This window comes from Pseudopipra pipra, chromosome 11 (assembly GCF_036250125.1).
Source record: "Pseudopipra pipra isolate bDixPip1 chromosome 11, bDixPip1.hap1, whole genome shotgun sequence".
Lineage (NCBI taxonomy): Eukaryota > Metazoa > Chordata > Aves > Passeriformes > Pipridae > Pseudopipra > Pseudopipra pipra.
The window spans coordinates 1,096,475-1,118,085 of record NC_087559.1 but is presented as its reverse complement, the minus strand read 5'-3'; the positions used below and the strand labels follow the sequence as shown (position 1 = coordinate 1,118,085).

The 21,611-nt window shown below is 49.1% G+C and overlaps 2 protein-coding genes across 9 annotated transcripts in view; one reads left to right on the top strand and one right to left on the bottom strand.

Annotated features, from left to right (window-relative positions):
• The window catches only part of SRGAP3 (SLIT-ROBO Rho GTPase activating protein 3), a 575,259-nt gene that overhangs the window by 87,771 nt on the left and 465,877 nt on the right, over positions 1–21,611 (bottom strand). The gene's annotated exons all lie outside the window — the stretch shown is intronic.
• Positions 1–21,611, top strand: part of GRM7 (glutamate metabotropic receptor 7) — a 227,030-nt gene that overhangs the window by 123,889 nt on the left and 81,530 nt on the right. For all 8 annotated transcript variants that reach the window (XR_010433342.1, XR_010433341.1, XM_064667086.1 and 5 more), the window contains exons 3-4: positions 8,839–8,980; positions 9,872–10,026. Coding sequence is in view for 6 of the 8 variants with exons in the window: in XM_064667086.1 (XP_064523156.1) it covers positions 8,839–8,980; positions 9,872–10,026 (297 nt within the window). In the remaining 2 variants the exon portion in view is untranslated. The remainder of the gene's footprint in view (positions 1–8,838; positions 8,981–9,871; positions 10,027–21,611) is intronic.

Sequence of the window (21,611 nt, the reverse complement as noted above, 5' to 3'; positions counted from 1 at the left end):
CAACCCTCCTTTCCCCCAGACTCACACCCTGTTTCCTCCTGTGTTCCTACCAAACCATTGGTTGATATGGCTTAGTGGACATGGTGGGGTTTGGCTGAAGGCTGGACTTGATCTTGAGGGTCTTTTCCAGCCTCCATGACTCTGTGATCTCTGTAACTAAGAGCAGTGAATGTCAAACCCCTGTTTGCTCTCAGGAGCTTCCCTTGGAGTTCTGTGCTCCTGCCCAACCCTCACCTCATGTCCTCACTGCCTCACAGCCCAGGAGTCCCTCTGAGCCCTGCTCCATGTTCCTGATCTACTGCAGAGCTTTTGCAAGCCTGACAGGGGTTCAGGAAAGAATGTTTTCATGCTGTAAATGCTGGCCTGTTCTTGGGTGGAAAAATCAGGAAACAGGTTTCCTTCCAAAATTATATTTCAAAGGTTTCTTCTTCTCCCTCCTTTCCCACTGAGATTTCCCATTGTGTCATTGCCACTCTCTAGATTTCTCATTCTTTGAAGAACTGACAAGTCTTTACTTGCCCTCACAGATACATAACAGCCACAAAAATACCATTAGCTGAGAGCAGGCTAAAACACCACCTTACCTCTCAAAGAAAAAATTAATTAGGAACAAGGGAACATTCTAAACTGTGGTTAGAAAAGCTTCATCAGTAGAGATCATTTTGTGCTCGCAGTTTATAATGATTCACTACCCAGAGGTGGCACCGTTATTGCTGGGGGGAAATGTCCCTGCAGGAACAGCACAGTCCCTAAATTACACAGTGCAGCTCCAAGAGGCAGCTCCAACAAGCAACCCCAGGGCTCAGGATCTGTGGGGGGGGTGGCAGGAAATCGTGTCCTGCAAGGCAGCCAAAGCAGCCTCTGAGGGCTCTGCTTGGGAACGACCCTGCAGCCAGGACCTGTGGGGAGCAATCCAGGGCCTGGGCTACCCTCTGCCCGGGGAGGGGGTGCTGGAGGGGAGATGCAGCCGCCTGGAAGGTTCCATGGCAGGGAACGGGTCTGGTTTGCAGAGCCACAGCTGCAGAGACTCAGGTTGGACTGTGTGTGTGTGGAGAGAGACCAAGGAAGGGACCGGAGCTGGGAAGGGGCTGGAGCAGCTGAGGGAGCTGGGGGGGCTCAGCCTGGAGAAAAGGAGGCTCAGGGGGGACCTTCTGGCTCTGCAACCCCCTGACAGGAGGGGGGAGCCGGGGGGGGTCGGGCTCTGCTACCAGGGAACAAGGGACAGGAGGAGAGGGAATGGACTCAAGCTGTGCCAAGGAAGGCACTGTCCAGCACTTATTTACAGGAAAACAGGGAATATTTTACCAGTTTTGTTTCTTTCTTGATTCCCTGGAGTCCAATCTCCTTTCAGGATACCCATGTGTCCCTTCAGGACCAGCCTTGCCACGTTTCCCTCCCTTTGGGCATCAGGAGCCTCTGGAGATGCCCGAGGAAAGCTGTGTCTGCAGCAGGGGCTGTTTCCCATGCCCCTCCCCAGGAATGTCAGTTCAGGGCTCTCAGTGTGCCAGTTTGGGGGATTTCTGAACCAGCTGCAGGACTGAGATCCTTGGCTGGTGTTTGTGTGGAGCACAACCCTCATTTGGATCATGGCTTGGCTGAAGGCTCTGCTGTGGAACACGGTATTTTTGGGGCTTTGTTTCTGCCTCCTGCAGCCAGAGCTTTCACCGCCCACAGTTGTTCCTAAAGCAAATGTGTTTTAGAAAGTGTTCTGACACCATTGCTGAGAACTTTGCCTTTGCTATTTTTACACACAGCGCTGCAGAGCTGGGCTTAGGCTGACACCCAGCTCAGAAAGGGGAGGATTGAGGACATGGTTTAGTGGTGAACATGGTGGTGGTGCTGGTTGATGGTTGGACTCAATGACCTCAAAGGTCTTTTCCAAATGTAACAACTGTGGGATTCTCTCCTGTGTTCCCGTTCTGTTGGGATTTGTGCCATATGAGATCACACGAAGTGTGTTGCACTCCTGGGGGGTCCATCCCATGGATCAGGAGGTGCTCCCAGGGCTGTCCCACAGACCCCACATTGCACCCCTGTCACCTCTATTGGGGGGTCTGGATTTGGGGTCTCTCTTTTCCCTTTGCCAGCAGCACCTGCTGTAAAAACAGGGAAATGATTCAAGGCATCAGGAGTGTTCTTCAGCTGAGAATCTGTTTGTTCTGGGTCCTTACAGGGAATGGCTTATCAGTTATCTTCTCTCTTGATTTCCTGGAATCCAGTCTCCTTTCAAATTGGCAACGTTTCATTTCTAGGGGGATCTCAGTGTCCCTCTGAGCAGGGTTTGTCCCCTCTGGAGGCTTTGCAGGGCTCTGCTCCAGACCAGCTCATTGGAGCACTCCTGGCATGAAGTTGTAACAACAAAAGTGTTTTAGATGTTTGAAGCTGAACCATAATTTTATTTTATATAGGTTTTTTTTCTGCATGGATACACTGTGTGGCTCCAGTGCAGATTTTAGGAAGCTAATAAATCCCAAGTTCCTCCTGTTGCAAAAATCTCTCCTGTTCCCACACACATTCCCAAGCCCCAGTGGCTCTGGGTCTAACAGGGTATCTTAATTTTCTTCATTTTCTCTCTAGCAAACAGAGCTTTTCTAAATCTTTCAAAGTGATCCCATACCATTCTTATAATTTAATTTGGTGTTCCAGAGAGAGTCTTAATTTTTTGTGTATTGCTGGAGTGTAACTGCCATAATAAAGGACAATTTTGAGGTGATAAAACGCACCAGGAATGTCATTAAACATGCAGCAAAGGTCTGACACAATGGAATTAAGCATTAACGAATTACATACTGGAAATATTAGTCTTCTGTATCAGTTTAGGTGTTCTGGTGTTGGGTTATGATGAGGGTTAATGTGAAAAAATGAAACAATAAACAAGATTAGCAAAAATAAAATTAAAAAATGATTCAGTAGATTCTTCATGGGTAGAAAGTTTCTGAGTTAAAGCTGTTTGGTATCCACAGGGATCCTTCTCTTGGATAACTTGTTGTAGTTTCATGTTTTAATGTAATTTTATTATTGGTGCACTTTTCATTTTTACAATTGAATTCTGATACTATGGAGATGTAATTTAAATTTGAGCCCATCTGCATATGAGGGCAGTTGTAAACTTCTTTTATTGGCATAAGCAGGAACTTTGTAGCTCTTGGTAAGCAGGAGATTAAGGATATTAACTGTTCCTGGTAATGGCCCAATAGCCCAATCCAGAGTCTTGTTAGAACTTTGATTTTGGAGACAAGGGCCCAGCTGGCATTTGTAGATCTCTCTATTAGCCATTTCTTTAACTTGAAGCTCTTTTTTCCTGAGGATTCTGAATATTCTGTGCTGATTTGGCCCAGCAAATCCAGGCAGAATGAAATCCAGCCAGTTGTCTTTGAATGTGCCTTGCTGTGTTTTAATTTTGGGGGTCAGAATAAATTAATTTATTTCCATTTCTGGCTGCATGGGATGGCAGGAACTTTTCTACCAACCAGCTGATTTCCACAGATTAAAATCCCTTTGTAGTGCCTCAGGCAGAGCTGGTGCTGGATCACACTGGGGTCTCCTCTGGGCTCTGCCTCCCAGCTTTCCTGGGAAGATGGAGCAGGACTGGAGCTGTCAGATAAATGCTTGGGATCTTTCCTCTGGAGTGTTCTGATGACCCCAGCCCATCCCTGGTGAACTTTCACACTGGTGGCACCTTGTGCCCCAATGGGACAGGGGAATATCAGAGATCCAGGTCGGTGTGCTGGGAATCTGCAGCTTTGGGAATGGCACTGGAAGTTTTCCTACATTAGAGTGATTTACTGAAAATCTCATTTATTTCTTGCAAGAGGCTGAGGACCAGTCCTGCAGCATGGACATGGAGAGGTTTATTCTGGGTTTTACTGAAATGTGAACTCCCTCATATAACAAAACCCCACCTCACCCCCCCTCCCTGCCACAGAGGCTCCTGCTCTGCTCTAAAGGTGTGAGTCATGTATTGACTTCCCAGTGACTGTTCCTTGAAGATTTGGTGGTTTTGTGTCAGCTCTTTGAACAGTTCTCTCTCCCTGCTGAGGAGTTTGATGCCAAACAAGCTGCCAGCCCGGCTGCATTTCAAGAGTATCAAATAATCTGTGTCGTTCCAGTTCCTTTGGGCTGTGACTCTGCTTTATCAGGGAAATATCTTCAATTGTGGAATTGGAGTTTTCACATGGGGAGAGTACTGACTTCTCTAACTCAGTCTTCAGTGTTACTGCCATTAGTTTCCTGTCTGCAGAATATATGAGGTTCACAAGTAAAATTCATTGCAGCTCATAAATTGTATATGCAGGGTATAGAAGGATATGCCAGAGCCCAGCAGTGACATAAAAAACGTACATAGCAGTGAAAAAACCCTACTATGTGCCTTTGAGGTTTATTTTGTTTCTTCCCCAGTTAATTCCTCTCCTTTGCCTGCCCCAAGCTGAGGTTAAACTGTATTTCCCCCTGTGTGATGGGGGGTCCTGCTTGTTGGATCATCGTGGGACCACAGCAGCTCCCTGCAGGGTCTTTCTGAGGGGTCAGAAATCCTCCACACTTGAAGACTTCTTATTTTTATTGTTTAGATTAAAATTCTAGTTGCCATCTGTACTTAACCTGATCTTTTCCCATGCTTCCCAATAAGCCTTTGTTAAAATCCTAATCTGAGGATGTTTTCTGTGCTGTGAGGATGTTTTCTGAGCAGTGAGAAAGGTCCTCAAATCCCTGCTAGTGGAGGATGAGCTGTGCCAAGCCATGCAATGCCAAAGGCTTTGTCTGTTGTTCCCATAACTTTAATAAACATCCAGGAGGCAGCTCCTGGCAGCTGCTAATTTTAAAGTAACATATTAATCAAATTAATTGAGAGTTCCTTTTAATAATCAGCAGCAACAACATAACTTTGTGATGTTTTCAGTGTTGCTAAAAGTAATTCCCCCCCCCCCCCAAAAGAGGATCTCTGCAGATAAATCAGCTGAAAAAGTGTTAAAGTGTCTCTTTTGCTACCTGATAATCCAATTAAGTGGTGATAAGAAAAATAGCTCCTGGAGAATTTCAGGGAAGCAGAATAATGTACTTAGTGTTGTACCAGAATCCAAATACCACATAATCGTGGGTATCCATGGATACTGAAGCAACACTTTGATTACCAGATACATCCATTACCCTTAAATACCAGCGCTGGGGGTTTAATGCCCCGACCAATTTAGCGCGTGACTGCTCCAGCCCGGAGAACCCTCCTGGGGATCTGCTCCAGAGCAGCACAGAGCTGGCAGGGGGGGGAGGAAGGCAGCCAGGATATTTTTGAGACTCTCTTCCCTGCTCCTGTGTGCTGTCAGCTACCACCCAGCTGGCTCCATCCGCCTGCCCTCCGGCTGCCAGGAGCTGGAGTGTCCTGGGATGTGGCCTGACCCCTGTGCCACATCTGTGACTTAGGAGTGGGATTCCCAGGAAAAACCATCACATGATAGTGCTGTAGAGTGCTTGTGCTGTTGGGAGTCACTCCACAGTGGGTGGATAGCCTTGATGTCCCAACCTTTGATCAGAGCCAGATGAGCATGTTGGTCATCTCACAGCACAGGATCTGGCATGAGGCTGGAGACACAAAGTCATGGAACCATAAAATCCTATAATGGTTTACTTGGAAGGGGCCTTAAAGCCCATCCAGTCCCCCCCCTGCCATGGCCAGGGACACCTCCCACTGTCCCAGGTTGCTCCAAGCCCATCCAAGCTGGCCTTGGACACTTCCAGGGCTGGGGCAGCCACAGCTTCTCTGGGTGTGTCAGAGCAGCCCTGGTTTGGTCTCAGGTGGTTTTGGCTCCAGACTCCTACCCTCTGCCACAGCACTTGGTGCCAGTGAGAGCATTTGTCACTCCTCCAGTCCATCAGGGTAATGGATCACTGCAGGAATTCAAGGCAAAGGCCTGAATTTGCAACTTTCACGTTGCTACCACTTAATTGCCTGAGAGGTTTTTCCCTGGTGAGTGCAGTGCATTAACCTGACAGGTTAAATAACTGTGCACACGTTTCCTGGCGGAACAGGAATGCGGGACGAGAATATGGAAGCTGAACTTATTCTATCTCTGCCATTTGGACAATCTCCCCTCAGTTCCCTGGGCACCTCTGCTTGCTGAGAGTGGTAAATGCCAGGGGGCCCTGCCTGCCACAGGCTCCTCCAGAGGGGTGGGAGCACTGTTATCCCAGCTCGGGGGTCGGGTGTGAACAGCAGCTCATGGGCTGCTGCAGGACCTTTGTGCTCTGGTGTCAGAGCTGCCTGGGGTGGATTTGAGCTAAACAAGCTGGAAAATAACACACTTTGTCCCCTTTAGGTGGCTTTGGGGCTGTATTTGTTCCTCAGGCCTCTATTTGCTCTTTGGGCTGCATTCCCAGTCCTCTCACCTTTTCTGGCTGAAGGTGATGGGAGGTGATGGACTGCAAAGGACCTTCACAGCAGCTTCAGATGTGTCTAAATGATGACTCCATCCAGCACAGAGGAGCCCTTTGGTCCCAATGCCATAAAATACATCTGTTCCTGCTCTACTCTGTCACAGTGGGAGCCTCTCAAAAGGACACTGTGGAGGGAAGGAATAAATTTCCAGGTGACAAATCCTGGAGCTCTGTAGCACTCTGGGGGTTGGGTTGGTTTTTTCCTTTCTTTTCTGAAATGAATTCTCCAAAGTTGCCACGTCCTTGTTTTACAAGAGAAATCGGAGTCTCTCGGGGGAGGTTTGGAGTAGCTTGGCTTGGAGTGATGGAGTGCCAGGGAGGGCACAGGGACTTCCCAGGAGCAGATAATAACTTGAAATTCTCCTTAGGCTTGATGCCAGGGCACAGAGATGTTCCCCAGCAGAGCCACGTGGATGGCTTCCCTGACTGCTGTGCCTGGGTGGTGCCCTGGCCCTGCCATGGAGCAGGATGCTCAGAGCCAGGGCTGGCTGGGGGAGCTGTGCTTTTAACCAGCTGCAATCCCTGCCAAGTGGGTCATTCCAGGAAAGCTGGATAGCACTGCTCATGGGTTTGAGTTCATTCTGCCTAATTTTGACTGGGGAAAAAAAGAGAGCATTTTAAACTCTTTAGATTTTAGAACTCACTAGCAGCGAGGCTTTGTCTCTCCATTTAAAAATGAAGTTTCTTTTTAAAAACATGTATTGTTTTCTTTGAAAACAAACAAACAAGCAACAAAAACACCAGGTTGCAAAATTTTCAGGTTGTGACAATTGTGAAACAAAATGAAAGATTTTGTGTGAGTCAGAGGAAAACTTGGGGGTTATTATTCTCTTTTATTCTTTCCCTGCCTTTCCTTTTCACTGTTTTATTCCTTCCCACCAAACCAGTCCTTCTTCCCCGGAGCTTTTGGAGCAGCCAGTACAGCAGAGCTGCTTTGCCTTCAGGCAGCCCCTGCATCTCATCTTCTCTGCGTCTCAAACAAGGGAAGAGGAGCCTGCCCTGCTCTGGGAGGTGCTCAGGGACCTGCACAGGAGGCAGATTTCACCATTTTAAGGGCTGAGTTTGGTTTTCATGGCTGTTCCAGGGGTTCCCCCAGGTGTTGCCGTGGCTGCTGTGCCCGGGGTCGAGGATGGTGCTGCACTGGCAGATGGTGTGTGCTGGGGATGAACCTCCTCCTCCCCCTGTAGGATCCCTCCATACAAACACCTTCTCCACTGCCTCCTTTAACAGTACTTTTAGATCTGTATTTTAAAGCATATCTGTGAATCTCTCCTTTGTCCTGCTGCCTTTTAATTAACTCATCCCCACTGCTGTTTCTTATTAAGCAGCTCTGATATGTTATTAATTAACACATTGTGCAGTAGAGTGGGGAGGTTGGTATCTGAGATGCCATAAAAGATGAAAGTATTTATCACTGAGAAACAAAATAATTAAGGCAAAAGTTGCGTTTTCATCTGCCAGCAACAAGCAGAATATCACTGGAGATGGGATGGTTTTTTCTTTTATTTTTCCTAAAACAACTTAAATAACTGTACTCTGGGAACTGTGCTGGCAGGGAGCCTTTCTCTGCCCTGCCTGTGGGTGTCCCTGTTCCCTGCTCACACTCTGTGCCACGTTTCCTGGGTGTTTAGGAGAAGTCCCATTCACAGACGTACTTTATCTCAAGGCTTTAATATTTGGGTCTCTCCAGCCCAGTTGGTGATGGGCATTGGAACAAATAAGGGTTTTCTTGATCTTTATCCTTGATTTTCATTTTTATCCTTTTTTGGTTGGTTGGTTGGTTTTTTTGTGTGTGGTTTTTGTTTGGTTTTTTTTGCTTTACCAATATTTCAACTCCTTGGCTGTTCCTATTCCAGATAAGTCATTCCAGTGGAAACGTTTTCCCTCAATAGCCTTCAACTTGTAAAATCAAGAAGAATTTCAGCCCTTTGCTGAGATAAAATTTGTGTAATACACCTCCAGCATCACTTGCCTTTCAGCTTGTTGTTTTGGGGTTTTTTTAGTCAGTTTAAGCTTATTCAGGTTGCCATTTGGATTGGTTTTTTTTTTTAATTCCTCTATTTTCAGTCCTTCCACTGACCATATATTTGCTTATTTTGCTTTTCTACAATGTTGGGTTTTCCCCCCTGCTTAAACCACAACCTTACCCAGCCCTGCAGACTGTGTGTATCGGAGCTCTCTGTGCAAAAAAATAATGGTATGAAATAATGGTGTGAATATGAAATAATGGTGTGAAACCCTCAGGAAGTGGCACACGAAGTGCCCACAAGGACAGTGATCCCATCAGAGAACTTGTCTTGCCCCAGGCTCCCCTTGCAGCGTGTGCGGTTCCCGCTGCCATCCCTGTGCTCACCCCTGCTGTTCCATTTTCCTCCGTGACAGTCCTTCTGCTCTCCCCTGTCTCTGGCTCAGGTGGGCTCTGCATTGCCCAGTCCCTGAAGATCCCCCAGGACCGCAAGGACAAGACCATCGACTTCGACAAGATCATCCGGCAGCTGCTGGAGACGCCCAACGCCAGGGCCATCGTCATCTTCGCCAACGATGAGGACATCAGGTGAGGGCAGCTGGGGGATTCATGGGGCTGGGCACTCTGCAGCAAGGGCAAGGCAAAAAGGACGGGAGGAGTGGGAATGTCTGTCGGTAAGAGTGATGGGGGGGCAGTTTGGGATGTGGGGGAAGCACCAGGCACGAGGGTGCTCTGCCCTGGCTCAGGGGGTGCCCAGACCACACTGGGGGCACAGGAATGGTAACCAGGGAGCTTTTCCTGGCATAGGGTTACCCATGCATTGGATGGCAGAGCTGATCTTACCCCTCAAAGAGGCACTAAGAGCACGCCCCTCTCTCCAAGCTCATTCTGTCATGTATAATTAATTATTTCAGGCTCTATTTTACAGCAAATGAAGGTTAATAGTGATAAAGTGACTTGGATGCTCAAGGTTAAATCACATAGAACTGGCTCATAAAATAATACAAAGAATATTTAATATTTCATTTCTCCCTTGCCCGTGCTCCACATTCTCACTCCAGAATTTTAAATCAGCTTAAAATCGTGATGGAATCATCAGTTGCTGAGAGGTTCAGTTCTACAGTGAGACAAAAAGAATTCAGGATGAAGTTTCAATAAAGTTTTGGTGGAATCAATATGTCAGTGATGGGATACAGGAGGAATTTAAAGAGAAGTCCTGTTGGTGCTGCAAAGGATAGTTTGGGTTGGGAGGGACCTTTAATGATCATCTTGTTCCAAGCCCCTGCCATGGGCACCAACACCTTCCACCAGACCTGGGTGCAGGAATGTGCTGTTTCTGCTCATGACAGAGTCGATTAGGTTGGAAAAGCCCTCTGAGATGACTGAGTGCCCCCATCCTGCCCCTGGCACAGGCCGTTTCCTGCAGCAGTTCCGTGTTTAAACCCCACGACCGTGTGAACACGCCCTTCTCTCCCACAGGCAGATCCTGGCGGCCGCCAAGAGGGCGGATCAAGTGGGACATTTCCTGTGGGTGGGCTCGGACACGTGGGGCTCCAAGGTGGGCCCGCTGCTGCAGCAGGAGGACGTCGCTGAGGGGGCCATCACCATCCTGCCCAAGAGAGCCACCATCGAGGGTAAGAGCTCCCCTCCCTCCCCTCCTGCTCCCCACACGCTGCCAGGGCAGAATTGGTCACCTGGGATTTCCCCCATAAGTGTTTTGGGATAAAGATGCCCAGAACAGGGTGATACAGACCGGGAAGCACATGGGGTAAGTGCTGAATTTTCCCCAAATGTCCCTGTTCCCCACATGGACACCCGGCGTCATTGCCACGGCAGCAGCTGCCAGCAGTGGGTTATTGGAGCACGATCCCAGAGCCCACCCTGAGCTGTGGGGATGTCACGGGGCTTCCATCACCAAAAGGTAATTCAAATTATCTGAATGTGTCATGTGGATACAGGGGGGCAGAAAGTCTGTTGCAACCTTTGTCTCAACTCTGAAGCAGCGGAGGAGTTCTCCACTGAAGGAGTAAAACTTCCTTTTCAGATCAGTGGTTTCCACTGAAACTTAGCTTAACTTTTATTTCCTGCAGATCAAGCACTATATTTACTTATACATGTTGCTTGTGTGCTTGAAAAATATACACATCTATACATATGCACATGTATATAAAACTTATGGGAAACTTTGACATAATCCCTTTGTTTCCCAACATTCCTTTGTGTTCTGAAGAGTTTGTTGTCTGATCTCCCCTCAATTTGTTAATCCTTTTGTGTGCAGGGATGCTTAACTATCCACGTGGCTTCCTCTGGGCACCAAACTGGTTGATTAGAGTCTGTGTTCTCTATAATATGGAAAGAAAAGTTGTTTACAAGGTTCAGAAGGTAAAGAACTTTCCTTTGAGTAAAGGAAACAAACTCCTCAGCTGGCACATGGCACATGGGGCAGGGTCTCCAAAGAGTCCTTGAACACATTGCCTACATTAAAATAGGTTCGGGTGTCTTCACTCCCTGGAAAACCAAATATTTGCATTTTCCTGTGCCTGCACTCCCTCCTCATCAGTTATTCTTCTCAGGTGTATCATGTGCTTCCTTCTTCTACATTTTTCAGCCCCCGAGGTGTTCTCGAATGTTGTTTCTCCGTAAATACCTAAAGTTGATAGACAATGAAGTGGTTTGTTTCTGAAAACTAGGGTATTTTAATAAGCTTTTCATACTGGCTGTATTCATCCCTATGGGTTCCTGACACAGAAAAGAAAACTCTGCCAACAGTAAACAGAAACAAAAACTTTCCAGGCTTGCTTGTTTTAAAATATTTTACGTCTGTCTTACAGACTGAACCCATGAGGGGTTTTTTTGGACCCAGTAAGTGAGGAGAGCGGAGTGGAAGGGTCCAGGTATAGAAAGTCAGTTAAATAACAGTTGTAAATATCAGTGTATCTGGTGTATCTGCAAAAAATATGTTTATTGAGCCCACAAATGTCTTCTTATTCAGTGCCTGTGTTGAAGGATTGCCTGAAGGTTGGCTGGTTGCGTTCTGCACTTGTAGCCACGCAGGTTGGATGATTAATTGTGATGCTTAAATCACATTTTGCCTATCACTGTCTCTAACTGTGCTCATGCTTTAGGAGCAGATCCATGTTTCAGGTCCCTGTGTTGCAGGGACTCCCTGGCAGGGCAGGGCAGTGGGGCAGAGCAGGGGCTGTCCAGGGGTGCAGGAGGCAGAGCCAGATATCCCTGTCCAGAGCAGAGGCTCCCTGGCTGCTCAGAGAGCTTCAGGCTGGTTTTTACCTCCCTCAGTCCTGTTCATCCAGCCCCAAATGCCACCTGGATCTGCCTCCTGCTCCTGCTGTTACAGGGAGGGTAAAGGGATGCACATCCCCTTTCTCCTGGAGCAGTTTTCCAGGACTCCACATTCCCAGCCCAATTCCATTTCGGTTTCATTCACCAAGAGAAGCATCCACAGCTCTGCTACTTAGAGAAATCAGGAATCCTTGGGCATTAGTGTTCCCATGCTCAGGGAGGCTCTTATCCCTCTGGATTGCTGCCTGCCTTGAATTTAGGCTGCTGGATGTTGTTTTGTTTTCCTTTCTGTTGTTCTAATTTCATTTGGCCAAGAGTCCAGGAGAAGGGAATTAGGCATTTTTATTCTTTTATCATCCAGCAATGAACATCTGCTTCCTAAAATTCAGTAATGCATTTCTTCTGGTGAAGGCATAAAATAAAAGAAATAAGCTGCCTTGATTTTCCCTATAAATTGATGGGAACAAAGTAAATGAGCAGAATGGAGCCCAGTGCCTGGAGCAGATCCCAGCCCAGCAGGCTCCACCTGAGCAGCAGCCCTGGGGCTCACAGGCTCCAGGTCAAGGCAAGAGTTAAGCACCAGCTTAATTCCCATTGGATTTGGTGAGAGTTCTGTGTTAGTCATGAATGAGGGGGTTGCCCTGATTTTACTAGTCAAGAGCATGTTTTCTTTTTTTTCCCTTTCCTTTTATCACTGTCTTAGGTAGTATTTGAAATATGCTGGGAAAAGATTCCTAGGAAGCCTCCCTGGAAGCAGAGGCCCTGCAGCTCCTGCACCTCAACCTGAGTGTGTGACTCTGCCTCTGCTCCCAGTTCAGGGCAATGAGCCAGGAAATCCCAGAGGAGCTGGTGTGGGAAGTGACCATCCAGTCCAACCCCCCTGCCCAGGCAGGGTCACCTGGAGCAGGTGACACAGGGGCATGTCCAGATGGGTTTGGGATGTCTCCAGAGTAGGAGGTTCCACACCTGCCTTGGGCAGCTGTTCCAGGCTCTGGCATCCTGAGGTGGAACTCCCTGTGTGATAGTTCATGGCCATTGCTCCTCACCCTGTCCCTGGGCACCCCTGAACAGAGTGTGGGACCACCCTGACACCCCCTGGAGATGTTTGTGTGGATGGATGGGATCCCCTCTCAGCCTTCTCTTCTCCAGACCAACCAGGCCCAGCTCCTGCAGTCTCTGCTCATCAGAGAGATGCTCCAGACCCCAGATCATCCTTGTGGCCTCCATTGGACCCTCTCCAGTAGCTCCTGGTCTTTCTTGAACTGTGGACACCATAGTTTTCTGCATGTCTCCCAGCTGGCATTCCTGTTTTCCTAACAGTGGGAATATCCCAGCAGCCTCTGGTTCCAGAGGGAGCCCAAAGCCCTCAGTTTCTTGTAGGATCAGGCCCCAGATCTGCAGTTATTTGTCTTGATACTTGATGTCACTCTGGGGACAGAATTTTCTTTGCCACGATCCCACGGGGGGGATTTAGGAAATCATTACATGAACTGAATTCATTCATCTTAAGTCAGTCTTAATATAGCCTGATTGTGTGTGATGTAATTATGCTGGAAGGATAAAGTTGCATTTTATTTGCATAATTGCAGTAGACAGGGAGCCAGAGGAGCTGCACATTAAAGAGCTGGAAAGTTGGGAACGTGCTCCATAGCCAGTTTAACCAGGTACCAGGGAAGCTGAAAGGTTTGAGATGTTTTCAGGGGAAAAAAAGCAGATTGTATTTATTTTTAGAACAATTATGGCAGCAGGATACTGTATTATGGTTCTTGCTGCTTTGAACTCTTGCAAAAGAGGGTCGTGGTGGTGTGTCCTCACGTGGAGAGAAGAGCACTGAAACATCAGCCCCGTCCTGAGTCTTAGAAATCGTTTTCCTCTTAAACTCAACTGTGAGGAAATCAACTATTGTCTACTCACTTCTTCCTTTGTGTTGTTCCTACACCTCTTTTCTGTGCAAAATTTATCAAATTGGGCTGTTACCCTGTGGTTCATGTCGGTACTGTTCATCTACTGACTGAACCCTTCCAGAAATCTGGTTTTTTTCTCCAATAATTTTCTTTTGAAATAGTCTTGCTTGTCTTTCTTACGTGTCTGTGCCCTGTCTTCATGGACACACCAGCTCCCAGGGAAATGAAACCAAGGAGAGGAGCAGCTGTAAGAAAAATACAGAGGCTAATATACATATATATGTGTGTGTGATGTTAATTATTTAGAAAGTTGGAAAAATGCTTTGCTGATGTGGAAAAAAATATTATTTACAGGCTGAGCTCAGAACTGGTGCAACTAAACAGTGAGATTCAAGTAGGTTTAAGATGAATGATTCCATTCCAACAGGCTGGGGATGTGGCCCAGGCTGCAGTTTGTGGAGCTCTGGGCTTGGAGGTTAAGGGATGGCTCCAATCCAGCCCAGGGACACGCCCAGCTGTTCAAAAAACCAGGAATGCTGCAAACCAGTGTAACTGTCCCTGAATTTTTCAGTTGTTTGTCTTCCAAAGGGATCCTGGTTTTACATTTTGGTTTTATTTCTAACAAGAACCAGTTTGCTTCTTTTTTGTTTGGGTGGGATGAACTGAGAAAAAAGCCATGGAAGGGTAGTGATTTAAGGACAAATCACTGTGCAATGATATCTCACTGTTTAGTGGCTCTGAAATGTTTTCCCTTCTCATCCCAGCGCAGCAAAGGGAAGGAGCTCGGGGCTCATTGTGCTCTGTTAGAGACAGTTTGGATTTAATCCAGTGTTAATGAACAGGGGCACACTGCTCTGCATCTCCCCAGGGCTGCCTTCACCAGGATGCTGCTCTGGGAGGGATGTGCTTCCTGCAACACCTCCCACCCCCTCCCTCAGCACAACACAGGGCTGGCTCATATCACTCAGGAATATTGGGAAAATAGTCCATTTTGGATTTCTTTGGTTTGTTTACAGCCTGGTTCGGCATCTCTTCCAGTTCTCTGTTGTTCTCCAGCTTTTTCTGTGTCCCTGGGGCGTGAGCATGTGGTCTGGAGAGAGTCAGTGGGCTGGAAAGATGTGGCTCCAGGGCTTTGGTTCATCCTGGGCTGTGGGGCTGCAGCCTCGCTGAGCAGAGCCCAGGAACACCAGGAGCCAGGGGGGACACCAGTCCTGAGGGAAAGGGCTCGGACCATCGCTCCCAAATTTACCCATTCCTGCCATAACCTGTCCTGAATGTTCCTCTCATCTCCTCAGCACCCCCCACCTCTCCCACTGTCCTCCCTGCCATGCTGGGGGGCTCCAGCACTGGGGGGTTTGTCCTTCCTCAGTCCTTCCTCAGTGAGTCAGGAGACTCACCCTCCCAGCTCAGGATACTCTGTGGTTCTATGAGTTTAATAGTTACCCCCCTGGCTGCTGTGTGGTGCTCAGGTATTGGAGTTCCTTTGGGCTTTGTTGGACAGTTGGAAGGTGTGATTTTTTCAGAGTACTAAAGAGAATTATCTGCAACTGCTCAGTGCAAGACACAGCCCATAACCCCCCCAGCATTAGCACGAGTTCTGTCCCAAAAGGGGTTTGAACCAAATGGTGCTGCTGCTTCAGAGCAAAGAAATGAGGTAGGAAGCTCTAAATTGGACCATAAAGAACTGCTGTAAAATAAGGATTTAGGAGCTTTCTCTGGGGCCCCTGGCAATGAAATCAAGCTCCAGCAGGTCTGGCTTTGCCAGGATCCAGGTCCTCTGTGGGAACCAGCTGTTCTCCACCACGTGGCCTGTGTGCCTCTGGTTCTGTATTTCGGGTATTGCTCCCAGGGCTTCTCTTGGCATTTTCTCTTTGATGTTCATGTTTAACTGTTATTTGAGGACACTGGAGATCGTGTGGGTGGTTGTTTTGAGAGAGGGAGACGTGTACACACAGACACAGACTGGGATGGTTGATACTGCAAGAAGAGAGAATTCCCAGAGTAATACACAGCCACTGAGCCCCCTTCAGATGCATCATCCCTTTTGGAATGCCCTGAATTGCATCTTCTCAAGAACAGTTTCCCTCTCGATGGTCTGACACTGGAGCTGTCTGGGGGATGTGTCTGGGCAGAGTATTTCCAGCCAGAGAGGCAGGATTTGGTTTTTAGAGAGCTGCTCCCTGCGTGTGCCAGCTCCTGGTGGGGAGGTGGGTGGTGGGACCCTCCAGACCTTCCCCTGCAGGTCTGCCCTGGCAGGAGGGGTGGGTGGGTGCCTGTGGAGGGGCACCACAGGCACTGTTCCCCCCCAGCAGTTGGCCATGTGCTGCTTCCCAGCATTTTTCCAGGGCAGCAGAGCCAAGGGCAGCCCAGGCTTGCATGGGGTGGTGGCACCACGTGGATAACAGGCAGCAAGCCCATGAAGGCAGCAGGTGATTGTTTCCCCCACAACCTCCCTGTTTGGGAATTCCTGGTGTTCTCTGGTGCTGTTGGACTTTGCTTCTGTGCAGAATCTCCGTTGTGATAATAGTTTGTTCTCTGCTTGTTAGTAAAGCTGGCAGGATTTCCAGGAGCTGGGGAGGGATGAATCTCCCAGGACCCCACCAGACCCCAACGAATGAACCAGTTCTGGGTCACTGTGGCAGAGTTACAGAAAAGAATTGGAATTTAGATTGGAATTCTGTTTAGGCATGGAAACAGGAGCCAGGAGGAGATGTTGCCACCTTCTGCCACACCCCCAGTGAGCCCTGGCAGTGACACCGTGCCCAGCACAGCTCTGCAGTTGGGTTTGCCTCCAAAACTCATCCCAGGGATGTGGGGAGCTGGGAGGAGGTGGCAGCACTGGGCTGGAGGGATGTCACTGCTGGGACAAGGGGCAGAAGAAGGGAATTAGGGAAGGTGGTGGTGAGATATTCCCACAGTCCATCATATCCTACACCTGCCAGCACAGCAGGGCCTCATCTGGGGCTGCTCTGCTGGGGATGGAGTGAGAGGGAAGTGCTCCCCTCTCCTCTTTCTGTGGATTTGCATCTCTGGTGTTCCTGACACTATAGTTTCAGAGGTTTATCCATTTTTCTAATTTCCAGGGCTATGTTGGCAGAGGATTTGTTTTTGCCAGGTACATTTCATGTATTTTTCATGTAAAAAAGAAAATGCAGGAGGTGCTTTTGGAAATAAACTGCTCATGGTTTAGGTCAAAATAGCCATGAGTAGTCCCAAATATCTAATTTTAGAAATGCTGTTCTGCAGGAGGGCTGAGAACCACAGATTGTTCCTAATGGAACAGCTCATTTTTCATCTCTGATGTGCTGCCTGGGCAGAGCAGAAGGAGTTTGGTGTGTTCTGCAGCATTTCCAGAGCAGTGCCTGGTGGATGCCCACAGGTCTTGCAAACCAGGCAATGAAAGATGACACTTGAGTAGAAGGACTGATGGTTTCACTTGATGTTTGCTCATGTTTGAGAGAAACTTGGGCCCAAGAGGGAGCTCTAAGTAGATCCAGAGTAGATCTTTCCGAAGGTGGGCTGTGGGATTAGGCCTAAGGGATCATTATTAGAGTGAAACCCAGTCGTGGCATGTTTGCAAGGAGCACATTGATCTGCCTGCACTGTGCACCAAAAATGCCTCCACTGGGCAAGTGTGCAGTGTTTCTGGTGTCTGTGCTGTCCTGCATGAGCAGCTGTTGATGACCATCCTACTTCTCACCGGGGGCATCTGGAGCATCCCAGGAAAGGTCTCTGTAGCCTCCAAGTTCTGCTCTGCTGGGACTCCACACACCCAGACACACAGGGACTGAGTGTTCTGACACCTCTGGCTGAGACAGGCTCAGTCAGAAAGAGAAATGTGCTAATTTTAGGCAGTGAACAGAGGTTGTAAAGGCTTTTCTTGCTTGTTTCCTTGTGGTTTTGTCTTCTAGTTTGCATTGTTGATGCTTGACTGATTATAGGCTTTTGAAAGTAATAGTTCAGGCAATAATGCACATAATAATAATACACATAATTTCCTTAAAGATGATACAATGAATGCTGAAGTGCCCACTTCACTCCTGCTGGGTCTGCAGATCTGCTGCAGGAGTGTGTTTTTGTTCTGTTGGCTGACTGCATGACAACAAAGGATGGAAGATGTGTCAGGAAAATCTCCATGGAATGGCATGTGCTGGTTCCTCAGAACGGGGCAGCAGAGCCAATAGATCCATGGTGTTGATCTCCTGGTAAGGAGGGATTAACACAGACCTTCTGTCTCCTACTGTAGGATGGTGAGGAACTGTGTCTGCCAGGGGAGATCCCACCCTGTGCAGCTGAAGGGAGCAGGCCTTGGAAGTGGAGCTCAGGCTGTGTTTCAGTTCCATGACATTGTCCATCTGACATTAATTCCCTGTTCCCAGGATCACAGCCCAGCTGGCCCTGAGGCTCTGCCCTGAGCCCAGGGCTGGGAGGGGGTGGGAAGGGAGAGCTCTGGAGGAGTTGTCCCAGTGCCTCTGACCACTCTCACACTCCACTCAAGTCGGGGCAGAGCAGGAGAAAGCTCTGGGAAGAGCAGGCACAGCCTTGGGGCAGCCTGGGCTGCTGCTTTGGGCTGTAACACAGTTGAGACCTTGGGCTAAAGGGAACCAAAACCCATGGGGTGGCTGCTCCTGGGGGCTGAGGGACTTGAGGGGGTTGATTCCTGCCCCCGTGGGGTGTGATGGGAATGTTGTGTGTGGAAATGGCTCTGGAGCCTTCCCAGCTGCCACCAGCCATCACTCAAGTCAGGAACTAAGCAGTGAAATAACCTCTCTGTGCACAGCTGGGGTTGGGGTTTGTTGGTTGGTTGTGGTTTTTCGTTTTCCCTGGAATTCTGTTGGGTTTGTTGGACAAAAAGCAGGAGAAATGAAGCCATATCAGCTGAGGCTGCCCTGCTGTGCCATGGCCCAGCTGGGCAGAGGCCCAACTGTCCTACAGTAATTTTCAGTAACATAACACTACTCCAGATATTTATCTTTCCCATACTCTGGTAAAGTTTGCATTAAGCCCTTCACTTACACAGGGCAAGTACAAATAATTCAATACAATAGTACAGCACCTTTAAGTCATGAAATTAAATTGGTATGCTTGGTTAAAAAAATAAAATCTAAATCACACCTGAGCTTTTTCTTTGACCTCCCTAGAATTGAAATTATATTTTTAGCCGTGGCAGTTATTTGAAATGCTGATGTGTCAGTCCCCAAAGAGGGAATACTTGTCTCAAGTATTGCCACTTGAAATTTTGGGAAGCCACACAGATGTTCATCTCCTCATTATGGAAATAATGTATTTGGTTAATGTGTTGGTATGAAGAGAGGGGAATACAAATTATCCTGCAACTTGAGAGCCATTTAAAAGTTTCCTTATATTGAGACAGCCTCAGTCATCTCTCCCAGGGCATCTCTGCAGGGCCCTGACCCTGTGGGGTTGGGGACTGTGCCAGGGCCAGCTCTGGGGGCAGCCCTGTCCCAGCACCCCCAGGACATGCTCTTGGATGTTTATCTTCCTCACAATCTGGGTGCTGCTCCTTGGGGATGGGATCTGAGTGTCTCTGAGCACTGTGATTGCAGCTGGGTGGCTTCCAGGGTGACAGGAGCAGAGGATCCAAGCCAGGACCTGCCTGGTGGTCCTGAGGGCTGGGCAGGATCCCAGAGGGAATGCTGGGCTGGGGTAGCCCTGCAAAACAGAAATAGTGGTGATGAGAGGATGAGGAATGGATGCTTAGAGGATCCTCTGCTCCTGAAATACTTCAGTCAAGTTGGAAATGTGTTTTGCTTTCCCCAAAGACACAGGGAATTCCAATTCCCTGATGTGGGCGTTCCTGTGCGGGACCCTGTGGCCTCGAGCACAGTTGAGGGATGGGACTGTGTCCCCAGCCTCAGAAATCACCCCTGTTATCTTCCCTTTTCCTGCACAAGTCTGAGCAGCTGTTCTGGCTGGTACCTGGGGCTCTGATGTGATTAATGAGCACAGTTGGAGGGGAGCTGGGACTCCTGTGAGCAGCCTCAGCTGAGGAGTGCTGAGAGGAGGGAGGGAACAGCAATTACAGCCCCTGTCCCACCCCTCAGCACACTCTGGAGTTGTTAGAGCTGCCTTAGAGTCCAGAAATCAGTTACAGCAAGGAAGTAATGTTTTTTAGAGCTTCTAAGGGAAAAAGAAAGGAAAGGATGTGATGGAGGGTTTGGGGGCTATTTTGAGTGACTTGGGGCTGTTCAGCCTGGGGAAGAGAAGGCACCAGGGAGACCTTAGAGTCCCTTCCAGTGCCTAAAGGGGAGTTGAGAGGGACTTTGCACAAGGGCCTGGAGCGACAGGACAAGGGGCAATGGCTGTAAACTGGCAGAGATTAGGTTTAAATTAGAAATTAGGAAGAATTTCTAATTCTCCCCTGGGTGGGGAGGCCCTGGCACAGGTTGCCCAGAGAAGCTGTGGCTGCCCCATCCCTGGGAGTGTCCAAGGGGCTTGGATGGGGCTTGGAGCAACCTGGGCTAGTGGAAGGTGTCCCTGCCCATGGCAGGGGGTGGAGTGGGATGAGCTATGAACCATTCTATGATTTTCTTGGGAATGCTGTCTCTAGGGAATGTGAACAGAAGATTGGCAGTGTATGCAGCAGTTTAGACTGAGCCATGGCTGCTGTGCACAGCCAGAGGTGCCAGGGATGTGCCTGCTGTGCCAGCCCCAGCCTGGGCTCCCCCTGAGCCCAGCTCTGCCCTGCAGGGAAAGGATGTCTGTGCAGGACAGAGCCACCACCTGACACAGCCTTGGAACAGGGTTGTTCCTGTCCCCAGCCAGGGTTCCCATGTCACCAGGGAACTCTGGGTGTGCCCTGGGGCTCTGGGTGTGCCCGTGTGGGGCTGTGGGTACACACACACTTCAGCCCTATCTCTGCTCTGTGGTGATTGCTGTTGACATGGAAACACTGCAGTGAGGCACAGGCAGATGTACAAGGGGAGAGCAGGAGCTCTGTGCACTGCAGGGATTGCACACAGACCCTGCAGGTGAGTCCTGCAGGCTGGGCTGGGGCACAGCAGGAGCAGGACAGGCTTTGGTTTCCCTCTGTGTCGTGTTTGCTGGGCAGGTGTGACAGTGGGACAGTGGCTGAGCACCCCTGGTCCCCAGGGCGAGTGCCAGCACAGCACAGGGTGCTGGTGGCACACTCAGAGCCAGAGGGTGACAATGCCCTGTTGTGTGGCACCGCTGTGGGTGCCCGGGCCCTGTCCTGGGGCTGCCCAAGGGGCTGGAGCCTCTGGGCCGTGCTGGGGTGGGTGCTGAGACCTTTGGGGGGCTGAGGGGTCACCCAGCACTGCCCATCCCATCCATCCCTGGGATGGCACAGCCACAGCCTCTCCTCCACGGGCAGCTCTGACCTCCCTTCCCTTTATTCTGTACATTCACCGTGTGCCAGTTGACTTTTATTCTAATTCTTTATTATAATTTTAACCTGTTGAGCATCTCCAGGCGTGACTCCAGTTGCTGCATTACAGCATAGAGGGCTCTCTGCATTTTTCCCCTCAGTTTGAATTATGCAGGTTGCTGCCTGCAGTTTAAGTGCCTTTCAGGACACGCACCGGGCGTTTTGTCGGCTGCCGAAGGAAGGAAAACCACTCTCATGTTCTGCATTTAGACCTTCTGTACCTTGGATTTTACTGCTCTGCATTATTAAAATGGAACAGGCCATCTGTGGAGCAGCTTCTGGTAAAAAGAGTGGGAAGTAGGAACTTAAAAACCTAATGGGAAGAAGCCATCAATGTGGGCAGAGGGATCTGGTTAAAGAGCCAATTGCGATGGAAAACTGAAATAACAGCTCAGACAGGAAAGGGGGAATGGCTTCAGACTTCCAGAGAAGGCTTGGATGGGATATTGGGAAGAAATCCTTCCCTAAGAGGGTGGTGAGGCCCTGGCACAGGTTGCCCAGAGAAGCTGTGGCTGCCCCTGGATCCCTGGAAGTGTCCAAGGCCAGGTTGGACAGGGCTTGGAGCAACCTGGGCTAGTGGAAGGTGTCCCTGGCAGGGGGTGGCACT